Genomic DNA, 23,083 nt, shown 5'->3' on the forward strand with positions numbered 1-23,083 from the left:
ATGCAGTCTGCTCCCAACGACACGTTGCAGGAACTCCGCCCGCCCATGCCATTTCACCGGGAGTGTCTGAATCCGGGGGCTCTACCGGCTTTTAACTAAGTGCGTGGGGGCCGGAGAGTCCTTCTTAACCAGCAGAAGTGTGGGATTCTGCAAACGGCCGAGAAGCGCTCAGTGCAGCAAAGTCTCTTTAAACAGCCGACCGTCCCTGCCTTTTCTCTCGAGCCGCCCCCGCCAATTTGGGATCGTAGGGAGGGGCTGCGTGAATTTAGCAACGCAGCCCCGCCCGGAGCCTGGCTGGCCATAAGGGAGAGGGAGCAGGGGAGGAAAATCCCCGCCAGGGTGTGGCAAAGAGCTCGCCGCCTCGGCTGTGTCGCTGGGCGCTTGAGGCCAGACCCGGCGAGCTGCTCTTCGGTGCGCGTACGCGGTCGGCGCCCTCCGCTTCGTTAGCCGGTGAGTGCCTGCGGGAAGGCGGGCGAGGCTCGGCGCGGAGAGGACGCGAAAAGCCTCTGAGGTCTTGAACACGATGCTGCTTTTCGGGGGGGGATTGGGGGGATTGGCCCGCGGCTTTCACCAAAAATCGGAGTTTCCCCAAAGGGGGGGGGGAGTTTACAGTCACTGTTAAGTTTATCGGATTTTTGACTCCCGGAGTGTGCCGATAATTTCTTACAAAAATACACCGATTTTTGTTACGGTTTCTTGCAGCTCCTTGCCTGATCGTCCTCCCTGCAGCCATGGCGAAGGTGAGTCAGACCTGACTTTACTCCTCTCCCTCTCTCTCTCGCTTTAAGGCTAGGGCGGGGCAACAAAGTGGCCTTTTCGCTCCGTTGGCGCCATTTTGCAGGAGATCCTGTGTTTGATAGTAGTGCCTTCCCGTCCTTTAAGTCTGTTATGTCGGCCGCCTCAGTTCAGCCTCCCTCTCGCAGCATCTCTGTGCGAGACAGTGTTTTGGTTCAAGTTAGACGAGCTTTAGGACAGGGGTAGTCAACCTGTGGTCCTCCAGATGTTCATGGACTGCAATTCTCATGAGCCCCTGCCAGTGTTTGCTGGCAGAGGCTCATGAGAATTGTAGTCCACGAACATCTGGAGGACCACAGGTTAACTATCCCTGCTTTAGGACAGTGTGGGGTAGTTGGGTGGCTTATGGGATAGGCATTCTGCACCCAGTACCATCACTTTGGCCGGTTTCCATTCATTCGCTGGCCCAGCTGTTCGGGAGAGGGAAAATGGGCCGCTGGCTTCACTGTTCTGGATAGCAGAAACAAGACCCCGTAGTTAATGTGGGTTTTTACTCGTTCCCTTGCTTGTTTCCTGACTCAGAAACTTTGTCCCAGTGGTGTAAAGGTTCTTCATTCAACCTCGCTGTGAACTCGGCTTAGTCATGTGAAGGCCACGTCTACTCTCCCCCCCTCACATTTTCCACCCATTTAGCCGAGTTTCCTGCACAGCAAATTTATCCTGTGAGTGGGTGAGCATAGCAGCTGCTAGAGAAGAACTAAGAAGGGGCGAAGTAACTTGATGCCCTTCTCCTTTCGCCCAGAGTCATTCTTCATGGGTGTGCCTTCCTGATCCTTACAGTTTTTCTCTTTTTTTTTCTGGATAATATTTTTGAGGAAGGTCTTTGTGAAAATGTATTAACATTTCATTGTTACAGCAACTACAGCCAGCTTGGTGTAGTGATTAGGAGCATGGCAAGCCAGGTTTGATTTCCCACTCCTCCCCGACAGGCAGCCAGCTGGGTGACCTTGGGCTCTCCACAGCACTGATAGAGCTGTTTTGACTGAGCAGTGATATCAGGGCTCTCTCAGCCTCACCCACCTCACAGGGTGTCTGTTGTGGGGAGAGGAAAGGGAAGGTGATTGTAAGCAGCTTTGAGACCTTCAGGTAGAAAAAGTGGTATATAAGAACCATCTCTTTTTTTCCCTTCTACCCTTCTTTTTGGTATTTATACAAATAACAAGTGATAAAATGAATATAGATTAGGTGTTGTGTATAAAAATGAATAACAACTAGGCATGTGTGCTTCTGACTGCTTCGGCCAGAAAAATGTCAGAATCAGGGCTGCTTTAGACACAGATTGGCTGAATACAGTCCGAAGCAGCAAATGCCAATTCATAGCCTTCCAAATCATCTGAATCATGATTCGGACATCTCCGAAGCAATTTGGCCATTAAAGTCAATGGCACCATTAATGGGAATTTTCCCATTTTTGACTCCCGGAGTCAAGGCTTGGGGTGGGGATGGGGGTTTGTGTTAGAGTCTCCAATCTTGATGACCCTCTTCTCTAAGCACCCCCCAAATTTCAAGACGATTGGACAAGAGGGTCAAATTCTAGAGGCACCCAAAGTAGGGGCCTTTCAATTGTGTCCTATGGTGGAAATTCAGACTCTCTAGTCTAGTCTCACTCCATTGGATACATTGAAGGCTGGATGGGACAACCACTTTGGGTGCCCCTAGAACGGGGCCCCCTGGTCCAACCTTCTTGAAACTTGGGGGACTTCAGAAAATAAGGTCACTGAAAGTTTGGAGCCTCTAACTGAAACCCCGATCCCCCCAGGCCACTGTGAAGACAGAAATGGGAACTTTAAGAAAGCAGGGAGGGGGAGATCTCTAACATGCAGATGCCATTCTCCAGGCAGGAGATGAAGGGAATAGACAGGAATTACAGCTCAATCTTTACACAGAGCAGTTCCCATCACCACCCCTGGAGAAAAGGAATGCTGCATGCCAGAGCAGGGGAACCGTGGCTTCATACCCCAACAATTCTGGGGTGCCAGCCTCCTTTTGGGACCTGGAGACCCACTGAAATCGCATAATGGCAAAGAGATCACTTCATTTCTCCTGGCAAGGTGGGGGGGGGGGGACCTTGCAGCACACTAGGAGTCTCAAGGGAGGCCAGCCTCCAGGTGGTGCTTGGAGACCCACAGAAATTACACTACACTGCAGAAAGATCACTTCACTTTCCCAGAGAGGGGGAGGAGGTGCCTGTTTACTATCTGTTGGATGGCTGAGTATGGTTGCTGCTGCACTGGACCTTGGAGGATCTATCTTCATGGTGGCTGTTGTTTTCTGGGATTTGAAGAGCTGGGTTTGATTCTCCACCAGTGTTTGATGTATGGCCAGCTGGGTGACATGGTCTAATTCCTGTCAGAGTTAAGGATAAGTATGGGTAGTGGTGGTGATGTTCTAGGTAAACCTGAAGGAAATCACAGGGTTGCAGAAAAAAATTGAAATCCCAAACAACCCATAACACCCAGGGTTTAAAACCTGACAGAAACAATGGCTGCAGCTTTAAGAAAATAATGCCAGCATAACTGAGCATGGTTTGAGGGATGCTAGGCAATGATAACAGTACTGCTAAATCATGGTTTCTGTGAAGATACTTAAAGACGAAAAAAGCCCTGGAGAAGGTCCTGCCTCAACCTCACTGTCATGTTTGTTGGTGGAGAAGGGCACATTGGGGACAAGCCCAGTGGCGACTACTGGAAACTCACTAAGCACACAGTTCAGTCCAGTTCGGCTCTTTCCAACAGTGGCTGGGACATGCCCTAGCAGCTACCATTGCAACACTGTTTGTCTGCTCAGCTAGCAGGTGGGAAGAAGTGGAAGGAGAGACAGTGAAAAAGACAAGCTGAGGCTGGCAGAGAAGGAAAAGCAAAAATAGTGGGGGAGGAAAATGGGGGAACATGAGATCACCTCCACAAACATTTGCAGTACTTGATAAAGTAAGACTTCTTCATGAAGTCATAAGTTCAGAAAGTCTTATCAGATAACTAGTCACAGAAGTCTTGCTGACAGAACTATGGGCAGCATTTGCAATGCAAAAACGAAAATAACTCAAAATGGTACCACATTAAGAATAAAAAACCCCAAGATGTCATTTTTGGTAGTCTTTTTGCGGGTTTTCCGCGCTACATAATACACCCAGGGTCACCTAGTCCAAGCCCTTGCACAATGCAGAAACTTAAAGATAGTAAGCAAGATGTGACTGCAAATTAGACAATGCTATTGTGAGTCTCCACTGGGGAAAAAGTGGGGTATAAATTAAGTAAAAATTCAGTATTATGGCTGATGACCAAGGAAGACGTGTTCTAAAAGTGATTGTCACTCAGTATCCTCTTTATAATGCAATCCTATGCAGTTTTTATTCAGCTTTACTCAGAGGTAAGTCTCACTGTATTCAGTGGGCCTTGCTCTCAGATAAGTATGAATAGGATTGCACAGCTAGTCTTTTTTTGCTAAAGAAATGCCTGGCTGCCTGTCTGATTTAAACAATAGCTATAGCTGGAATGCTCTCTCATGACACAGTCACCTGAGGTTTAGGGCAGCTTCCAAGTGCTTACTGGCTTCCTCTGTAATTGGAGAAGGTATCTTGATCTGGCTTGCTTTTCCTAACAACACTGTTTCTATAGCAGCACTGGCAGGCACCGAAACACATGGTGTGGTGTACAAGTGGCCTAGATGTAGTTCCTTTTCCCATTAGCTGAATAGCTTTACATGATCAGTTCTGACAGCCTTCCTAGATTATGAAATTTGGGACAGTTTTGTAAAATTTTAGTAAACAAGCAAGTTTATCGTAACTGACTACATAGATCCTGTCGTTGTAAAAACCTCAGCTCGTTGAATGGATATTCAGTTCCACTGTTTTTCCTTCACATTGTATAACCAGAATTAAGCCTCTATATACTTGGAAGCTCAGTGCTTCAGTAATCCAGGGCATCCAATAGGGCAGGGGTAGTCAAACTGCGGCCCTCCAGATGTCCATGGACTACAATTCCCAGGAGCCCCTGCCAGCATTCGCCACAGTTTGACTATCCCTGCAATAGGGAGTTGGGGTTTTTTATGTGTAACAGTTTGTTGCCAAACTCTTCAGATAAGGTTGATTCTTCAGGTACGAAATACTTTTCTGTTGTGTGATTAAAAAAATCTGTTGGACTTAGCTTTGACATATCTTGTGACAGCAGTTAGGAATTCATTGATGAGCCCCAGGGAGCTCATGCCAAGTAGGTTTTGCAAGTGACCATCAATTTTACTACTTAATAATAGGAATTACAACTTTATTAATAATGTAAAAAAATAACATTTAGGATTAAATGGAAATGAGTCTAGGAAGATAATTGGACACAGTATATATTTAACATTGATGCTGTGATTACTATATCTTAGTATAGTAGTTAGACAAAGTCAGTTTTAATCAGAAAGGATCTCCTAGAACTTGTTTATTTACATATTTATATGGTACTTTTCTCCACAACGGGAGCTAAAGGCAGCTTACATTGTTTTGTCTTCTGTTTTATTCTCCTGGGAGAAATTTGAACCTGAATCTTCAAGTTCCAGCTTCTCCTGGAAGGGTTGTTCTGTGGGAGAGGCTTGCAGAAAAAAGGGAATGCTGAATCTGATGATCTCCATCCTCTTGCACAGGGGTAGTCAAACTGTGGCCCTCCAGATGTCCACTTGCTGGCAGGGGCTTCTGGGAATTGTAGTCCATGGACATCTGGAGGGCCTCAGTTTGACTACCCCTGCTCTTGCATAAGCATTCCCTTGAGTACTAGATTTGAGAAAAGCACATCACGTTGCAGCCCTAAAGAGAGTTACACCCTTCTAAGTCCTTTGAAGCCAATGGGATTAGAATGGTGTAACTGTGGTTAGGATAGCACTGAGAATCACCATAGTGTCCCTTTCCCAAGTATGCAGCTGATTTAAAAAGTACCAGAGAGGTGAGAGCCAAAGTTTTCAGGCCAGCTTAGGCTGAGTGAGGAAGTTCAACCCACTTCTCCTGTCAATCAGTGTCCTGTATTGGGTTGGAGTAGGAGCTAGGAGATCCCGGTTCAGATCTCCATTTTGCCATAAAGGTTTGCTGGGTCATCTTGGGCCAGTCATGAGAATAAAATGGAGGAGAGAAGAGACAAAGGTAAAGGGGCTAGGAGAAACAGCCTTTCTCGGACATTGGTGGTTTTATGTGGTATGTAATTTGACTGTTGATGGCCACCATGAGCCCTCTGAGGAAGGTTGGCATACAATTGGAAAAATAAATATAAATGAATAAATAAAAATATTGTAACCCAATTTGGGTCCCTGTTGGAAGAAAGGTGGGGTATATATGCAGTAACATAAATAAAATTAAAAATACCTGGGAAGCGTAGCTACAACAGAGAAAGCTTGGAGAGAGATCTAGAGCAGATTTTGAATGAAGGCCAATGTTTAATCATCTGCTCCCCATTTCCAGTGCATCAGCCATGTGGAGATGTCCTGCCTCCAGCACGGGCAAGGGGTTTCTTCTCTCCCCAAACCAGACTCAGCCATTCTCTGTTCTATAAGTTGCTTCAGTGACGATGGATTTGAAACTGGCTGAGTAACAGGATATAAATGAAATCATTAAAAAGACTGATATGAAACCAACTCAGTATAGAACTTAGTGGATTCTTATGTATTTGTGAAATGACCTTAGCAGGTATTTTTATTTTGCTCATAGTTCCTTGGATCATTTAATAAGGTGAATTGGTGTATAGTACAGGTAGTATCTATGCTAAATCAGCTGTGATGTTGAAGATCCTAACTGCAGGTCTCCTGGTATCATACATGATGATTAGTCTTGAGTAATTATTGTATTGATTCCAGATAGGTTCATTTTAAGTGGATGACCATTCAGAATTAGTGATAGTCTGATATGGCCTTTAAATCTAGTGAGTTGTGACTGCAGATAGCTTCTTCCATACTACTGTCCTGTAGTTTTTGTAATTATTGCTTTGAAATAATAACTAGATCATAAATTCTTTGCATTGTGAAATGTATAAGAGCTCTGAAACAGTACATGATGTTTTTTTTTTTACTTGATTTTTCCATGGATGTTAATGACGTGTCCTTTCTGAGGCCTTGCCTGGGACTTCAGAGAGGAAGTTAGTCATCTGCATACTGAAAGTGTGCTGCATGTTGGGGAGAGGCTGTAGCTCAGTGATAGAGCATTCAATCTCCAATTTAAAGAATCAGGTGGTAGGTGAAGTGAAATACATTGCATCAGAGACTATGGAGAGCTCCTGCCATGCTGAGTTAGACAGTATTAATCTTGATGGACCCTTGGTCTGATTCAGTACAAAACAGCTCATGTCGACTTTATTGATGAAACCTGTGTTTCCTATAGCTTAGGAAGAATTCTTGTATTTCATATTGGTCAGTGCATTTGAGTTATGGCTTTTATGCCAACATGAACAAGAATGACAGAAGTAATACAAAATTATTTATTTCAGTACACAAGAGGCACTGTGAAGGATTTCCCAGGCTTTGATGCTAGAGCAGATGCGGAGACCCTTCGTAAGGCCATGAAAGGCTTGGGTAAGAGCTTGCTGTTCTATGAATTAGGAAGGTATTATCAGCATAGCCTGGTGTTTCCTGGGTGTAAACTGCATGGAGCTTTTATTCCAACCCCAGATCGATTCAGTCCCTGCCCTCTACACAGAATGCGATTTCCATTTGGATTTGGGGTGATTTAAAATTTCCTTCTGCAGCAAGAAGGATTGATCCGGAGTGACCCTACCTTGATTGTGCGATATCTTAGAGTGCTTTTAACCCTCAATCTTTAAAGGCTGTTTTGAATCTGGGCTCCCCTCCGTGGTCATGTGACAAACTTGCCTTAAAGGCCCCTAATTTCTTTCAACTTTTGTCGGTCCTGGATTTTTTCTCCCTTCTCTGCCTTTTTGATCACCTTCCCCTCCCCCTCCAAGAAAAGAAAGAGGCTCCCTGCTTGGCTCCTCTCCCCCCACCCTTCAAGAAAAGAAAGAGGCTTGGCTCCCCCACTTCTGAACTACCTTAACCATGTGCAGAACACTTTCCTGTTTCAATGGGGGGGGGGGGAAGAGGAAGATCCAAGTTCAAAGTGATCTGAATTCAACAGGATTGACAATGGAATAAGCAAACTAAGTGCAGACTCTGCCCTGGTTGCTGCTTTATCTTTTGATTTGACATCTGCTTAGCGGTGCTTTATGGTTAAGATAACATGGCTATTCAATGACTAAAGTAAAACATTGACTTGTTCAAGAGTTCCATTGTACTCTGAAGTATACAGGAATAATTGACTCTTGTTCCAACAGATGGGTTAATTGTTATTATTTTACAGGAACTTATAACATTCTGTTGATCGATCCTCCCCACCCTGGGCTAATCATTAGATTAATGATGGAATGTGGAAAGTATGTTTCATAGAAAATATGCTTATTGGCAACTCTTTGCAAATACCTTTCCACCATTTTGTTGGTAATTTTGGGAAGCTCAGGAAGGGAATGAAAATGTCTTATCTGAGGAAGTTCTCTCCTAATTGTGATTTGGCTTCATGACCTCTGATAAGTAGGTGTGATTCCTTGAGGATATAATGTCATTGGACTTCCCGTGAGATCCCTGATTAACTGGGATCACCTCAAGAAGAGCTCCATTAAAAAAAAAAGATTCTGAAGTACAGATTGGGGAAAGAACCCACTGTGAATCTACTGTGCATGAGAAATGGAACATTTGATCCTGGCATGCTTTTTCAACAACAACAAAAAATCCTGAGCAAAACTTCAGCGTAGCTTTACTAAAAAACAAAAACAAAATAGATACCAACAATAGTGTTGAGTTGGAATATTGTCCAAAATTTATTTGCAACTTCTGCCCCATATCCTTTCTGCTGGTACAGCCTGAAATGTCACTAGAATGTTGTTGTTTTTTTTTTGGGGGGGGGGTGGTAAGGCAATGGCCACCTGAATTGATCCTCTTGGTGGGACAAGTTGGAGGGCAGCCATGGGATGGGGGAATTGGTAAAAATTCCCCCTCCCCTCCTGTGTATGCAGATCTTTGTCAAAGACCTCTGTCCCTTTGACTTCTTTCTGGGAGAGAAATGTTCATACAGTGTTCTCAACTATCTGTTTTCAGTGTTGGTTGACTTTGTCTTCTAATAAGAGTAACTGTTTTGCTTTATCCAAGGAACCGATGAAGAGCCCATCCTGAAGATCCTAACGAGCAGAAGCAATGCTCAGCGTCAGGAAATTGCAGCTACTTTTAAAACTTTATATGGCAGGGTAATGAGATTTCTTTGGTTTTAAGTTGGCCAGTTTGGGCTTGTATGTGTGTGTGCTCTCAAACCTGCTCAGCCATACAAGATGATACATTTTTTTTATATTGGGTAATAATTCGCATCTTGTAAATTTCAAGTTCTCTGCTCCTCTGTATGCTTCCATGTATATACTTTTCTTCATTGTCTTGGTGTGGTAGTTGAAAGATTAATTTTGGATTGCTTTCCTAATGAGATGCTCTTCATTCTGTCAATTAGGACCTGACTGATGACCTGAAATCAGAACTGACAGGCAAACTTGAGACTCTGATGGTCAGTTTGATGAGACCAGCACAGCTTTATGATGCTCATGCACTGAAGCATGCAATTAAGGTAAAATAAATTACACAATAGGGACATATAAATGGCATTCTGGTTTTTCTATGAATGCTTCTCCTTCCTTTGTCAGGTTTCCTGTTATGATGATTACTCTGCTTGATTATTTATGATTGCTTTCGTTTTAATAGCATCATTTATATTCTTATCCACCTGAATAATTTCAGAGAGGCTGTAGTGATCAAGTCTTTCAATAGTCTTTTGTCAACTTCACTAAGCACATCCAGTGACTTGCCAGTTCTGAATATGCAATAAGACAAGAGTTCTTCACCTGATTTTTTGGATTACAATGCCCCTTTCATGTTAAATATTGCTCTCTGTTAAATTTATGATGAGGCCACTGAAAGTTATGGGAGTTCTTAATGACTGTTGATGGCTCTGAATTGTGGGTAAGAAAACTTGTGAAGAAGGTAATGTAGTCTAACATCTAGCATACTGGCAGTTGGCAGTGATTTTTCTTTAGGCAGAGTTTGCTACTGTCTTTAAAATTAAGCACATGGCTTAAGATGGGCCAAATAAAAAACAGTTCTCCTGACTGTCCTGTAAAAACTTCTGAAACATCTAACCGTGTTGAATTTTTCTGCTGCTTAGTAGGATGGGAAGAGCCTCTTATGGTGCAGAGTGGTAAGGCAGCAGACATGCAGTCTGAAAGCTCTGCTCATGAGGTTGGGAGTTCAGTCCCAGCAAGCCAGCTGAAGGTTGACTCAGCCTTCCGAGGTCGGTAAAATGAGTACCCAGATTGCTGGGGGGTAAATGGTAATGACTGGGGAAAGCACTGGGAAACCACCCCGTACTGAGTCTGCCATGAAAACGCTAGAGGGCATCACCCCAAGGGTCAGACATGACCCGTTGCTTGCACAGGGGATACCTTTACCTTTAGTAGGGTGGGACTTGCAAGGCTCCCCCAGGTTGGTTTAATTTGCTGTTATTCAGCAACAGTTCTGGTGAACTAGCCAGTCTTAAGCAGAATATTCTAGACAAATATTGATTTTTCAGCTTGGCATTTGTAGGAGGAATGGGGTTAAACTGTACTATACTGGTTTAGAAAACTAAAAGTCCATGTTGATTCAGGAGACCAAAGTCAATGAACGTACAGACAGGAAGGGATTGATTTGGTGAAATTATTTCCCCCCCTGCATTCCTTTCTGTTCCCGGGTAACTTAAATAAAATTTTACAGTTATGTGTGTCATTCTGAAACTAAAGGAGCTGTTAAAACAATGAAATTGGTACATACAGTGAGTACATAGACAAAAAGTTTTAAGCCTTGAAGAGCTATACATTTGGCAACAGACTCAGTCTCAGGAAACAAACTGGGTGCTCCATTATTTCCTAGTCCAAAACGCTGAAGGCCTCTGTCAACTACAGTTACACTTTTAAAGAGCAGCCTTGACATAGTTTGCATGTGTATTTGCTCTTTGCATTTACTGAATGCATCTTAGTCATCAGGCAAACCTTTGGTACCCTCCTGAAGGTCTTTAAATTGTCCTTTCACTTGAGGGACATTAGCTTTGCTTGCTATTTATCGGAAGGGATAGGTGCTAAGTGGAAAACTATTACTTTCCAGTATGTGTTGGAAGAAATGCTGTGTGCTCAATCTCCTCTGTACTCCACTCAGTTCTATGTGGAATTTTCACATTTGGCAGAGCACTAAAGAATGATAGCCAAGCCACTCTTCTTGAACTAAATCCAGCCAGTCAGCTAGCGTGCCACGAGAGTGGAATTTCAGTTCTTATTTCACTGTTAACTCTCTGCCATGGGCTTCCTGTGTGAGTCAGTGCAAATGCTATTTATGGTGTTAAACTTAATCACAAGAAAGGAGAACCGAGAGGCTTGAGGATTATCTGTTATTTTCCAAATGTACTAAACTAATGTGAGTTCTTTATGTTTGCGGATAAATGCTCTCTGCCCAAAGATTCACCCAATATTTCAATGATTGTGCCTACTCGCTGTCCATGCCCAGGTGCATGCTAGTAGCATGCAAAAAATAGGGGATTCATCGAGAACAGAGCATGTCAAGCTTTTGTTATTCTAAGGAGTCTGACTGAAGTGGGGGAATTTCTTACTGCCTTACACCCTGCTGTCATGCTTCTAAGAGCCAAACAGAAAGAAAACTTTTTTGGGGAGCAGGAGTAGCCCGATGAACTCTTTGAATGGGCACAGGCCATGCTGGGCTAAGCTTTTATGTAGAACTCCATCTCGTCTGCATGTCAGAGACAATGGAGAGAAAGCACATCTCAGGTAACCATGCAACCTTGAATAAAGCTTAACTGTACTAATTAAACATCCTTTGGAAAGTACCTTGGGGAGGGATAAAGACTATTTTCACTTTTACTTTGCTCCTTTGCTCAGCCTGAAAGCTTGAACAGTATATGTGCATTCTTTGGCTCATTTCTTAAGCTTCTTTATAGTTTGAATGCTTTGAGTCTGAGAAACACCACATTGACTTGGCCTTATGTGAAGTATGATAACGGGGCATTTGGTCAGCTCCCTGGTGTGTGATAGTTGAATGTGCAGAGTTGCACGAGATCACTCCACATTGGCCTGTAGGGATGAAGTGGGAAGCACAGCCACTACGGGGAGCCTTTAAATGACAAAGCAGATACAAAGGGCTATACATGTTGCTGGGTCTAGCAGCATCAGAGTCATTGATGGCAATGGGTGCCCAGTTATTGCTACTAGGGAGCCAGTAAAGTGGAAATGTGGGATGGCTGTGGAATTTTTGCAGCCTCCAAGGGGCCAGTCAGAACAAAAAGGAGGGGCCACTTATTCATGATTAAGTAAAAAAGAAGTAACACTGGAAAGTGGCTGGAAAACACAATCTACTTTTCATTCAATTGCGGCATGAAAGAAATACATATACAAACCCAGTTTATTTAACTTTCCATTATTCCTTACATCACAGGGGGCAGGAACCAATGAAAAAGTTCTTAATGAAATTCTAGCATCCAGAACACCTGCAGAAATCCGGAAGATCAAGCAAGTTTATCAGGAAGGTAAAATGTATTAGCAGCTCAGTGTTTCAAAAGGCTTCCTTAAGAGTATGACTTTTCAGATTGGGGAGAGAGTAAAGACCAAAATCATAGTAATACAGCATCAATTTAATGCTTACCGAGTGAAAAGCATTGAAAGCTTTTATGTTCCTGTTTAGATCTTGTACATAGCCTTGTGTGTTGTACAATATAATTGTGTTTGGTCCCTCGGACCCTTTCCTTGTTCAGCAAATAAAATTTTAATAGCAAATGGAAAGGGAGCATACCACTTGAAGCATATCTTTAATGGCTTCCAGATTTACCTGTGCATCACAACTTTTGGGTGTCCTTTGAAACTCACTTTTTATAGCTGCCTGTACCAATATTGTTAGTATTGTCCAGGAAAGAGTTCTCACATAGGAGGGAACAACACGACCAGCCTACTGGCTTAAAACCAGACTGTACACTCATCAACATCTATACCTGTTCTCTCCCCTTATGTGCTGTGTACAGACAGAAATACTTCCTTCCAAGTTACAATATGACTGTGTTGAGTAAGGGTAACTTTCAGTTAGTTAGTAACTTCAGTTCCTCAGGTATCTTCAGCTCTGAAGTAGCTGAAATATTGTTCAGTGATGGATGTATATTTCTTGATTGCAGAATATGAAGCCAGCTTAGAAGATCATATAACATCAGACACATCTGGTTTTTACCAACGAATGTTGGTAGTTCTTCTTCAGGTAAACGTTTACTATACAAAACTGAGATAATAGGCAAATATTACTTCATGGGATGCAATGTATAACTGGAGGGCTATATGTCAGGTGAAGTGGCCCTGAGCATTCTAAAGCAGGAAGGAAAAGAAGATGAAAAAGTTTTGCTGAGGAAAGTAACTATTAGGGATTTCTTGAGAGCAGTAAATATGAAAAAGAGTTTGCACATTGGGTAAGAACATGTGCTGCAGAGATTCATTCCAATCTCCCAGTTTTAATCCTCCTCACTCTGTCACTTATTTCCATCAGCTCCTTGGAGCCTTTACTCCTGAATGCTAGGTCAAGAATTGCAGGGAATGGTATTATTTCAAGGCCAGCATCATTTGAAGAGATATTCTCACTGATCTTGACTCAAGGGTCTTCAGTGGACCTTCTCATTCAAAACATCTAAAGTCAAAATACACTTAGTATCTCTGCACAGTCTGATTCCCTCTAGTACCCATTCACATCGGGAGCATGGCATCATATGAGACATGCACAGAGTACAGGAAAGAAAGTATGGATAACAAAATACACTTTGCCCCATTATGCCTCTTTTAGTGGCAGTGACTTTTATGCTAAATGCAGCCACAGTTCTCTCTCTTATACTTGCTAGTGCCTACTCACTTCTGACTTTTATCCCATTTTAGGCTGGTAGAGATCCTGATGGCTCAGTTAATGAGAGCTTGGTTGAGAAAGATGCTCAGGTAGGTGACAGTTCTCTTTGTCTCATCTCTGAAATATGTTTCAAATACTATATGGAATAAAAATGCAAGTGGGATTTCCCTTGAGGGAGCAATTCCATTATGGAAATATCTGCTGGTGGTGAAATTATGAATGTTCTGTGAACCTTGGAGATAAACAGTCTCAGAATAAGAAACTTGCATCTATTATTTTTCTTGTACTGTACCTAGGTTTAAATATTTCATTAATTAGATAGATGAGCATTTATAGTGGACAGGTGACTGGATTGTTAAATTTGTTAGAGGGAAGGTTATTACAGCATCATTGCTTGTCTTCATACACTTAGAGGCTGTAACCCGCCTTGAGCCAGTGTGTAACTGGGAGTGATGGGTAATAAATTGAAAAATATGTTTGGTCTTGCTATGAATCCAGTTTTGCTCAAGTGAACTATGTGGCTTGGCTGAGTGCCATGTTGATGTGCAGCCAGCTCAGCAGTTCCATATAGCAAGAGAGTAATCTGGACCCTTTAAAGGGTTTGATGTGGCATCTGTCAATCTTCCTTTCACTGTTGCTGTTCATTGACAACAGCAAATAATCCAGCTGGTATTTGCTGATCTTCAATTGGAAAGAAAAGAAAGTTCAGGTGAACCTTGGTGGTGGGAAAGCTATGCAATGCATCTGAGCTCTTGTTGAAGGCTTGATTTTCTTAACTTTTCTCCAAGGATTGTGAGGTGACATCCATGGTCCATGACATTTTTACGATAACTCCATGAGATGGGTTAGGCTGAAGGATGGAATGAACCCCCGTCACTTAATGATGGTGGTGGCTGACAGAGGATATGAATCCTGGGCCCATTCTGCACACATAGGATAATGTGCTTTGGCAGCTGAATTTTCCTGTGCAGAACAGCATAATCTGCTTCCAAAGTGCATTGAAAATGCATTATCTATTGTGTGTTGGATGGGCCCCAGTCTCCAGATTTTTAGTCCGCATTTCTCCAGTACACTGTTCTGGCTCTTGTCAGTGTCTTAGTTATGCTGTTGTTCTGATGAGGATAAAAAGTAGAGCATTAAAACATCTCCTATCATCTGTCTCTAACAAAACCGTATTACCGAGTTTGCTACCACATGTGACTGTCTTAAGACTCCTCTAGGGAACCAGATGTTTTTGATGAATAACATTTTCCATGGTCCTGCCTTCGTCCCATTGAGCTGCTCTACAAACAGGAAAAGGGAGGGGAAGGAACAGAATAACCACTTAGATCACACTGCATTTTAGATCAGGCTGGCTTTGTGGTTAATTATAGTAATCTTTCTTTTTCAACAAAGAATGGCTTCGTCAGATAATCTCTTTCCCTTTCAAATCATGCTTTTGGGTAGAAACGTGAGCATATATTTCACTGAAAAGAAGCGAAAAAGTGGAACATAACATACAGAGGGGGTAGTCAACCTGTGGTCCTCCAGATGTTCATGGACTACCATTCCCACAAGCCCCTGCCATCATTTGCTGGCAGGGGCTCATGGGAATTGTAGTCCATGAAAATCTGGAGGACCACAGGTTGACTACTCCTGAAATACAGTATCAGTAGGGAAGGCCTTGACTAGACATGAATACAGAGGAGAAGGGTACATTGGAAACTCTCCCCCCCCCCCGAAAAGAAAAGGAACCAAACTGGTCCCTTTGTGTATAGAAACAAACTCGAATTGTTTATATATAGTATCCTTTATTTTTTCAATGTGATCTAATTTATTATGTTATCATATAATTTAGGCTATTAAATAGAAGCAATCACAGTTTGTTTCTGTAAACAGTGGGACCCGTTTGGTTTCTTCGTATTTGGTTTCTTTGCGTTTGTTTGACTGGACTTGTTCAGATTAGAAAATGTGAGTGGTGCAGAGTCCTCAACTTCGTGCTGGCTCCTGTAGAGTTATGTTAAAATTCCCCACTGCAGGGCCCCAAATTCTGCTCTAGAAAATAACAGGGAAGTTGGCCGCTAACTGAATCAGTGACTTGAGTAAACGTTCCTCCCCCTTAACTGAAAGTGTTCATTTGGAGCTTTGTCTCTAAATGAACTTCACTGGAGCAGACTTTCATGAATGAGGTTAGAGCTAATGAGATCTAGAGGACTGGCACAGCCCCCCGTGGCCCTGGCTTTTTAAATCACATCACATGGATTGGCATTTGCTGCACTTTAGCTTGAATCTGTAGGCATTGCACTTTGTTTGGGAAAATGGGGTGAAAAGTCTGGCATGCAGATTGCAAGTCATACAATTGCCTGGTGCAAGTAATCTTTGTCCTTGAGCAAGCATCTGAGTGGCAAATGGTAACTGTCTCCGGGCACAGCAGACACCCAGTGAGGCTCAGAGCTGAGCCTCACTGCTCTACCGCTGCCAGCTGTGGCTCCCCTCCTCCAAGTTCAGTCCTGCTCTCCGGGGGGTGGATTAGCCAATAGCCTGGGGTCTCTTCCTCCCCACTCCACCCCCTGGGAACACCCTACAGCCCTTATGCTGGGCTTCCAGGAACTGCTGACAGGTCCAAAAAGCTGCTCACATGCTTCCCCCCCCCACCTCCAATTGTTTACATAAACAGTAGTGACACACTCTTCTTCCATTTCTCTAGCCTTGATAAGGACTATCTCATCTCAGCTATAAAATAAACTTTATGAGAGAGCTTATAAACTACATTCCAGAGAGGAACAGGACGTTTTCTCTGCCTGGTAAGAACCAAAAACTAGAACCAGGACAGACCAGGATGTAGAATTACAGCCAATCCCTAATAACTGTATGATCAGTCAGAAGGTTGCAATCATTTTCTCTATCACCAGGTCATCAAAGGGGAAAATTAAGCCTGAACTTTCAGACGTGACAGTTTCACGTTGATGTTTTTAACTTTCTATAATCTCCATGAAATATTAATATCTATGGCTCCTTTAGAGAGAGAGGAAAAAAAACTCAGTGTGAAACTTATGGTTCCAGCCCTTGATTTCAGTTTTTTCCATTTTACCTATGCCTGATACTACACTAGGGAAAACATATTGTAATCCTAAACAGAAGAGCATGAGTGTTAATCTTGGCTGACTATATAGCCAAGGACACAAAAATTGGCTTCCCATGGTCTCCCTCTGCTCAGCTTGTACAGCTGTAAGGATGAGTGTTCCCTTGTCTATAAGCTGAAAATGGGGGAGGGAGGTGATTCTTACATTCAGCTTCAGAAGTCCAAAGCCATTCTCCCCAAAGTTGGCAGAGGCCAACAGTTGGCTCACTTTACCCAACTTAGATCTGGAGAGAAGGTAGAGAAGCTTATGCATAACATCAGAAATATATCCCCGCTTTCAAGTCTTTGCACTATCATGTTTTGATGACTACCAAGGATTGCCGAAATCTGCCTGAGTTTTCTATGGAGCACAGATTTTAAGTTTTGATGCTATCATTTTGAAATCCTGTATTGTTCAGCTGAGCACAACCAATAATTTATAACTGGCATCTACATTAACACCATTTTATTTTCACATCAGCAACTGAGATGAAATCAAAATTGCAACAGTATATGAGCCCACCAAAATGCTGGTGGCAACTAAGACCTCTTCCTCAACCAGTACTGATGCCAGCTGTGGTTGAAGTGCCCTGGCAGCAGTAATGGTTCTGTGGCAGCTGGGTTGGTCAAAACAGAATGTTAACCTTTAAGGTGCTTTTTTTGTCAAACTTTATTGATATTCATCTGTGAACTACTTTACTAAAAAGGCAACTTTTGAGTTGTGCCTGAATATTTTCATTGTGTCAATAGCTCTGTTCTGAATGCATAAAAAACTTTCACCTGTTGCTTTGGCAAAGAACATTTTTGGGTTTGTTTTCTCTGGATCATAACAGGAGCTGTTTAGAGCTGGTGAGCTGAAATGGGGAACTGATGAAGAAAAGTTCATCACCATTCTGGGAACACGAAGTATTTCTCACTTAAGGAAGGGTCAGTAGAACTGTAAATTACGGACTTCTTTTCTATCATGAATGATGATGTCAGCCATTCAGTCGTGTCTGACCCTTGGCGATTCTATAGGAAAGTTTCCGCCATAAGTCTCTGTTAATGACCGCTTCTTTTAAGTTGGTTCATGGTCACCCCTGTATTGGCTTTGATCTTGTCGAGCCAGTGGATCCTTTGGCGACCATGTTTCCTCTTGCTGCTGACCATGCCGAGCATTAATGATTTTTCTAGTGAGTTAATTGCATGATATGTCCAAAGTATGTGAGCTTTAGCCGTAATATCTTCCCTTTTAATGACATAGTTGATTTGCTCTCCCCTAAAACTATCTTGTTAGTAACTTTGGCTGTCCATGGTATTCGCAGCATTTGTCTCCAACACGATGAATGTGATTGGCTAAATTAACCTTGAAAGGAACTCTGTTTTTGTTGGTTTACTGCCCTCTGATAAGCCAGCCAGGCTGCTCCTTGTCTTCTGTTTCTTACAAGCATTTCACACATGGCACAGTATAAACACAGATGCTGCAACTGAGCATATACTCAACAGAATCACGGTCTATCCCAGCTTATTGATGCATGTCTCGGCTAAACATGCTTTTGAAGTCTTTTTTTTTGTCACATTCACATGTTGCTTTAAAAATATCTTAAGGGGTACATCACAATAGTGTAATGTTTAATAAGGTCTGTCACCTTTGTGGGACTTTACCACTCCCGTGAGGTTGGGGATTATCAATTTGAATGCTCTTACACCTCAGCAATGGATATCAAGATGCAGCTTGTAATTTAGCTGTGTGCTTTATTCTGCTTGCTTGGATAAGCTGAAAACTTGTACATTACTTATAATTGCTTATAAAATATACCTGTTTTGTTTTTCAGTCTTTGATAAATATATGACCATTGCTGGCTTCCAAGTGGAAGAAACTATTGACCGTGAAACCTCTGGGGAGCTAGAAAAGCTTCTTCTGGCAGTCGGTAATGAGCACTCTTCGTACTTGTGCACTATTTATAAGAACTGCAAGTGAGCTTTTGGGAAAAATAAACCATATGATGGGTCCATTAAAGCAGTGGTCCCCAACCTTTTTATCACCAGGGACCGGTCAATGCTTGACAATTTTACTGAGGCCTGGGGGGGGGTACTCTTTTGCCGAGGGATGTCACCACCTCCACCTGAGCCCATGCTCCACTTGCTTTCCTTCCGGCGCCCCTGACTTCCCGCCGCCTGCTAGGGGGTGCTGCCCGCAGTAACTACACAGTGCCATGCCAAGGGGGAGCCCCAGCCATGGCGGCCACCGGACAGCACCAAAGGTGAGCCGGCGGCAGAGTGGCAGGGCAGCCCCCGAGGCAGGAGCTGGGGTGAAGTACGAGGAGGAGCTGTGGCCTGGTACCAACTGATCCATGGACCGGGGCCGGTCTCTGGACTGGGGGTTGGGGACCACTGCATTAAAGGAAAAACAAGACTGTCTTGGGTAACCTGATTAACAGCCTGAGATACTTTTTAAACCTGATGAGAGATCCTTTTTTAAAAGCCTGGTGATCTTACTCCTAGCCAGCACCAGGCGATGAGGTCACTGTGTGTGTTTGGCCCTGTGACGTAACTAGATACAGTTGATCTGTGACTGAATGAAACTTCCATTTCTGGAAACTGTGAAAATGATAGAAAGTGCTCTTTCTCACTCGTTCTGGTACAGAAAGGCTAAAGCAGCTTGCAGTCACTTATAGCAATATTTCACTGTGCTTTGCTTCATAAATAACAAATGGATTCTTCTATTCCCCCAGTGAAGTGTGTCCGAAGCGTTCCTGCATATTTCGCTGAATCACTGTTTCATGCAATGAAAGTGAGTGGCTTTCTTTTTTAAAAATGAGGGATATGTTTATTACCCACATTTTGCTTTCTAAGTCTATGCCTAATTGCTGCGCCTTTTGATTTGTTATCTGAGCATTTGAATAGCTCATTCCTATGCCTGCTTACTGAGAAACCAAGTGTATGTAAGACTGTTCTACTGGGAATACCAGGAAAAGGATATGTGTGTGTCAAATACACAGAATTCAAAAGTTGAGCTGCAAAACAGAGTGTCATGTGCAATTAGATATATGTTGTTTTTACTTAGCTTTTAATACATTATTGGTGCACTTTGTTTAATAAATATTTGTAATGATTTTTAATATTATTTTGCAGCTCAGCCTTTGGGTTCCTGACTTCTGTTCAGGTTGGGTTTCGGTTCCCTTTTTGGTTTTGCATCAAATACGCAGAACTGACATGGAATTCCGGTTCTGTTTTAATGTGTGCAAGTATAGAACCAGGAAGTGATAGTTGTTGCTAATTTCTGAAATAAAGAGTCCGATGGTGTTATCAGAGATAATGACTAGAAGCATACCGGCAAGAAGGCCAGCCCCAGATATATTGATGTCAGGATCAATGTCTTCTGCTTAATTTGTACCGGTTCCTCCTCTTTTCTTCTAATTCTTAATGGACATGTGCAGCTTCTACCAATTCATCTCCTTGGAGACTGTCTTCTCATCCATTTAATTGATTAAGTTTGATGCAAATATTTTCACTTGAATGAAGAAAATGCTGTCCTTGAATATAGCCTGCCAGAGTTTCAGTCAAACATTTTGCGTGCTATGGAACATAGATGTTTATAGTCTGGCAGCAAACAGACTGCTCTTCTATGTGAGGAATTCTTGTTTTCAGTACATGTGTGCCTTTTTTCCATCACTGGAAACACTTTCACCACCTGCCAGCAACATAATAAAGGAAGTGCTGCTAAAAATCCATTGAAACCTTTGGGGTTTGAAAGTGCATAGTGTAAATTAGGATCATACATTTAGTGGATGATTTCAAATATGACCCCTCTTGTTCTCTTCAGGGAGCAGGTACTGATGATGATACCTTGATCAGAATCCTGGTTACAAGAAGTGAAATTGATCTGCTGGACATCAGGCAGGCTTTCAGAAGAGATTTTGCAAAATCTTTGTACCATGCAATTCAGGTTCGTCTACTTTTTGATGAAATAGATTATAAAATTGATTTCCTTTTCTAGTGGTTAATACTGTCAGTATGTAGCCACTGTTTTCTATCTCCTTTGGCCTCAAAACTATCACAAAATCATTTGCAAATGTAAAGATAAATCATCGCATTTGTATTGTTAAGTCCCTAGCCCTTAATGCTGATTTGGATTCATTTTGCTATAATTACACATTATAAAATGTGCATAAAAACACACTCTGGCATTACTGATTTATGAGCTGCAGGTCTCCTTTAGAATGGTCACTTGGTAAAATATCGTTTTGCCATGATTGGAAGTGTGAAAGACAGTGCTATGATATGCAGTAAGTTTCACAATTTTGTATGTGCATTGTAGACAATGAATCCCTTGCCAGAGACTTTTAATGGACCATTTCTGAATGGATAGTCATACCAAAGGATTTCCTGTGGTGAAAAAGCTGTCATCTGGCAAGAATTTTCCTTGGGGTTTACTGATGACTCATTGCCATTTGATCATGTGTTTTATTTGTAGAAAGATACATCTGGTGACTACAGAAAAGGCCTTTTACTGCTTTGTGGTGGTGAAGATGACTAAGGCCTCCAGTGGACAGAACGAAGGACAGCATCTTAGCTCCTGCCTTTTGGCTTTTCCCCTTTGTACAGCAAAACTATTTACTTGCATTTTCAGCTGTAGCCGCCTTTGCATTCCAGTTGCCATCCTTATTGTCAAATTCAGTGTATATGATGTTAGTAAAGTGATTTACCACCTCATTCTGAAATCAGTCCTGGACCCCCTCATCCCAGGACTGCCAATTTCAGTACTGCCTCCCCCCCCCCCCCACATTGGTGTCATTTGCAGAAGTCTAGTTTTTACTTTATGTTGTTAAAAATTAAAATAGTTAGCTTGAAAGTTACCAAAATACTTTAAAAAGTGCCTAATAAATTTACCCTCTTTTTGTAATACATGAAGAAGCCATAGACATGTTTATTCCCTTTTTCACAGAAGTAAAACACATTCCACTAACCAAAACCAAGCGCTTAGTAACATGAGCTGTAGTTTCAATCTCTATTTATAGTTGATTGGCTGGTGTATACTAATGGCCTTACATTTGTGAACTATGCATGTCCTGTCTTCATGTTTTGTATTTGGTGCTATTAAAAGAACAAAGTAAATCAGTAACTGAGTTGTCATTTAGAACAAAGGACCAATAATATGCAAAGAAATAATTAGCATTAAAGATCTGTAATTTATTATGCAGTTATTCAAAAAGCCTTATGTTTTGCATAGAATATTGTTACGTATTTGCTCAGCTCCAACCAATAGAAATGTATTCATCGCCTTGTAATTTTATTGAATATTTAACTTTTGCATCGCACTCACAAGGTAGAAATTGAATTAAATTTTTTTAGGACACGCAATTATTACATTCTGCTTTTTTGTACTTTCACAGAATTGTATCTAATATCCTGTCTGAGTTATAGGGGTCAGCATTGTCTTGTGATACTATTAGTGGCTAGGAGTTACACAGTGTGTAATGTGACACTTTTCCCGTATTCATGCACTTTTGAGGTACAGGTGCACATTTGCTTAATACCCCAGATTTCAAACATATCTTGGGCACTGAATCATTCAGTGGAGCACTTGATTCCTTGAGAAGGAAGGAATCAAGGAATCGGGTCTGATTCCTTGAGAACCGGCCCTGCACTATAATTTGCCCAGATGTAACAACCACCTCTACAAGCATGTTGGGTGCTGCTGAACACACTCCTGCCAAAGAGATTGCTTTGAAAGGGTCGTGGGTGGGAATTTTACTCTTCAAAAAATCCCAAGTGCAGTAGCTGTCAGATACTAGAAATTGGCCTGGTAAAATTATTCCTAAGCCTGAAGAAATGGCACGTTTGAGAAAGCTGAGGTGGTGTTTGGTCATTTCAAGTGTTTTTCTAATGTTCTTTGTTCAAAGTCATTGCCACGCAGTCAAATAATAAATTCTAGTCACCGGGTAAACGTTTCAGCTGTGGAATTTGTATCCATCCAATTTGCTGCAATATTAAAAATTTCCTTTGTATGTTTTTGGTTTTGCAAATAAATAAAAAGCTCTCAAGTCATTTTAAGGCTATAGTGGGTTATATCCAGTTTGCATATATTGGTATGGTTATTTGGTCAATTTCTGAGCAGCTATATATAAGCCATCATCTGATTGCTTGGATGTAAATATCTGTGTTCCATCTCACATACACAGGATAGATTTACAAGGTTTGAGAATGAAACTTAATGGAATGGAATTGTATCTAGCACATAGTGGAGCA

At 42.2% G+C, this 23,083-nt stretch overlaps 1 protein-coding gene across 1 annotated transcript; it reads left to right on the forward strand.

The window, feature by feature from the left end:
• Positions 1-86: 86 nt before the first annotated feature.
• ANXA5 (annexin A5) lies at positions 87-22,882 on the forward strand. The gene is made up of 13 exons (XM_077300418.1): positions 87-450; positions 703-740; positions 7,242-7,326; positions 8,950-9,044; positions 9,296-9,409; positions 12,316-12,406; positions 13,043-13,122; positions 13,785-13,841; positions 17,686-17,779; positions 18,667-18,762; positions 19,567-19,625; positions 20,658-20,780; positions 21,309-22,882. Exons 2-13 carry the CDS (start codon positions 732-734, stop codon positions 21,369-21,371), a joined length of 966 nt encoding a protein of 321 aa, XP_077156533.1. The 5' UTR covers positions 87-450; positions 703-731; the 3' UTR covers positions 21,372-22,882.
• Positions 22,883-23,083: the final 201 nt, after the last annotated feature.

Source organism: Paroedura picta, chromosome 10 (assembly GCF_049243985.1).
Source record: "Paroedura picta isolate Pp20150507F chromosome 10, Ppicta_v3.0, whole genome shotgun sequence".
NCBI lineage: Eukaryota > Metazoa > Chordata > Lepidosauria > Squamata > Gekkonidae > Paroedura > Paroedura picta.

Bases quoted from the DNA above. Each gene is read 5' to 3' on its own strand.
- ANXA5 (XM_077300418.1), top strand. The intron at 13,123-13,784 runs GTAAACGTTTAC...ATCCCATTTTAG, and splicing joins TGTTGGTAGTTCTTCTTCAG to GCTGGTAGAGATCCTGATGG. The intron at 18,763-19,566 runs GTAATGAGCACT...CTATTCCCCCAG, and splicing joins AAAGCTTCTTCTGGCAGTCG to TGAAGTGTGTCCGAAGCGTT.